General features: G+C 42.2%; 1 protein-coding gene across 1 annotated transcript; it reads left to right on the top strand.

The window, feature by feature from the left end:
- The first annotated feature begins 303 nt into the window (after positions 1-303).
- LOC18431550 (F-box/kelch-repeat protein SKIP30) lies at positions 304-1,887 on the top strand. The gene has a single exon (XM_006841672.2). The coding sequence runs from the start codon at positions 340-342 to the stop codon at positions 1,456-1,458; it is 1,119 nt and encodes a 372-aa protein (XP_006841735.2). The 5' UTR covers positions 304-339; the 3' UTR covers positions 1,459-1,887.
- Positions 1,888-2,478: the final 591 nt, after the last annotated feature.

Below are 2,478 nucleotides of genomic sequence, written 5' to 3'. Positions count from 1 at the left end.
TCTAATTAAAAAGAGCAGATCCCATTGTGAATAAATACAAGAATTCGTCATGGCCTAGACGAACAAAGGCCATAGTAACCATCCACCAAACCCTTGGGATTATCCCTTGTACACCATCCCTCATGGAGAAAATTCCAAGGCGATTCTAGGTATCCTCTCCCAAATGCAGCATTACTCTTCCCTAAACCATACATTCGATGAAGACAATGCATAAAATAAATACATTATCACCCAATGTGAAGCATCCCCCATGCTCTATATATCCCCACCTCAAATACTCACTTAGCTCCCCTTTCCAATATCACTAATACTAGGAGCACCACCACCACCACCATCACCATGGGATCCCTTTCCTCTCTACGACCTTCGCATGCTACCATGGCCACCTCATCGTCGCCAGGTAGTAACAGTAACACCTCTGGCTATAGGATCTATGCTTCGTTCTACAACCCGAACCCCGGACCATATGATGAAATTGGTAATTGGGTCGAGGCTTACCACCCGTTAGACAACTCATGGCACAATGTGGGCCCCATCCCCGACCTCCTTGAGGGACATGTCCTTAGGGACTTCGCCATGGTCGCCGTGGCCCCTGTGGTATACTTTATCGGTGGCAGACTCTGCCGTAAGGATGATGATGTAGGAGAGGTAGATGTTGCGGTGCGCTCGGCTGTGTACTGCCACAATGCTCAAACACTGGAGTGGTCTCGATGCGCACCACTTGGCACTCCAAGGTTTGATTTTGCATGCACAGTCAGCGATGGGAGGATCTATGTGGCAGGGGGCCAGTCTAGCCTGAAAGGAGCACGTGGGGTCTCGACTGCTGAGGTGTACGATCCTGGGCTTGATGTATGGACCCCACTTCCTAGCATGAGCACTCTTCGGTACAAGTGCGTCGGGGTGACATGGCAGGGTAGGGTCCATGTGGTTGGAGGCTTCACCGAGAGGGGAGGCGATATGTCTCCTCTTCCCTCTGACACTGATAGGAGCTCAGTGGAGGTCTTCGACCCCACTCGTGGAGTCTGGGAATTGATAGCTAACATGTGGCAATTAGATGTACCTCCAAATCAGATCGTGGCCGTCGGATCCCGACTCTTCAGCTCTGGTGATTGCCTAAATGAATGGAAGGGACATATTGAAGCTTATGATGGAAATCTCAACATATGGAACATGGTAGATGGCTCTCAACTAGAGTATTTGTCTTCTCCTATATCAAGCCCCTTGGCTAGTGAACCCATTCAACAAAGTGAAAGGATTTATGTGACCATGGCACCCATTGGGACCCACTTGTACTTCCTCGCCGGTTATCGGCTGCCAGATAGGGACCATGGATGCATGTCTGTGGTCCATACTTTCGACACATCAGCCTCTGAGGACCAATGGAGAAGCTTGGAGCCAGTAGAGGAGTATGCTTGCAAGGAATTATGCAGCCATTGTAGTGCGATTCAGGTTTCATAGCCTCTAGAGAGTGTGGGCATTCTCTTCTCAAATGATGCACTCATGAAAATGCCTTGCTCCACAATTCTAATATATTAGTTGTTTAAGAGATTCACTAAACTCCCTTTAGAGAAGCATTTAATTAGGGGATTCTTTGGAAAATAATTTTGGAACTTTTAAGACATGATAATTCAGGAGCTTAATAAGTTTATGGTTATGATAAATACATAGATGATGTGAAGCCTTTATGCTTTCAGTTAGTTTTTTTTGAGTTGGGACTCATCAAGACTATGCTTGAGTCCATGTTTGCATGTAAATTAATTCAATATTCATTAGCCCTTTCCCAAAATATGAGCATTTATCTCCAAATGTCACCAACTAAAAGTAATAATAAAGCCTTGATTGTGGAAACTCAATCAAGAAGGCTATGCATAAGCATGAATTTTCTAAAGAGTCCAAAGCCTCTCTTTTTTATTTCTGGAATCAAGAAAGCCTCTTTTCTTGAGACTGCAACAGTTGATCATTCTTATATTACTATTACCACTTATGATCTTTGTTAGATGAACAGTTATACTACATCCTAAATAGTAGTTTTGTTTGATGTGAAGTTTCAATTGTCATGAAACTTCTCTATGCAAGTGTGAACTATTAAGGAATAGAAAATTTATGTGTAACTTCTCTGTGCAAGTGTGAACTGGTGAGGAATAGAAAATTTATATGTAAACATAAATTTATTTGCACCAATATCCACATTGTTTTTATATTTCCAATAATAATTTGGAAGCCTCTTGAGAAAGGAAAATATTTATTTATTTTGACAAGAGTATAAATTTTTATTGATTGATTACACATTACATCTCAATAATAATAAACAACCCTCAGAAATAATCAAATAATCGAAAGCAGTACCCATTTTAGCCAAATCATCAACGATATCGTTAGCATCCCTCTAAATATGGTGAAAACTTAATGACAATTGCGACATTATATCCATAATCTGCAACCACATAGCACAAAGCCTCCACAATGGCTGGACATCTT

This window comes from Amborella trichopoda, chromosome 2, assembly GCF_054954075.1.
Source record: "Amborella trichopoda isolate Santa Cruz 75 chromosome 2, AtrichopodaSantaCruz75HAP2 v2.0, whole genome shotgun sequence".
NCBI classification, from domain to species: Eukaryota; Viridiplantae; Streptophyta; class Magnoliopsida; order Amborellales; family Amborellaceae; genus Amborella; species Amborella trichopoda.
The sequence above is the reverse complement of the archived record's forward strand: the minus strand, read 5'-3'. Positions and strand labels throughout refer to the sequence as shown.

Coding starts and splice junctions, on each gene's coding strand:
- LOC18431550 (XM_006841672.2), top strand. CDS start 340: ATGGGATCCCTTTCCTCTCTACGACCTTCGCATGCTACCATGGCCACC.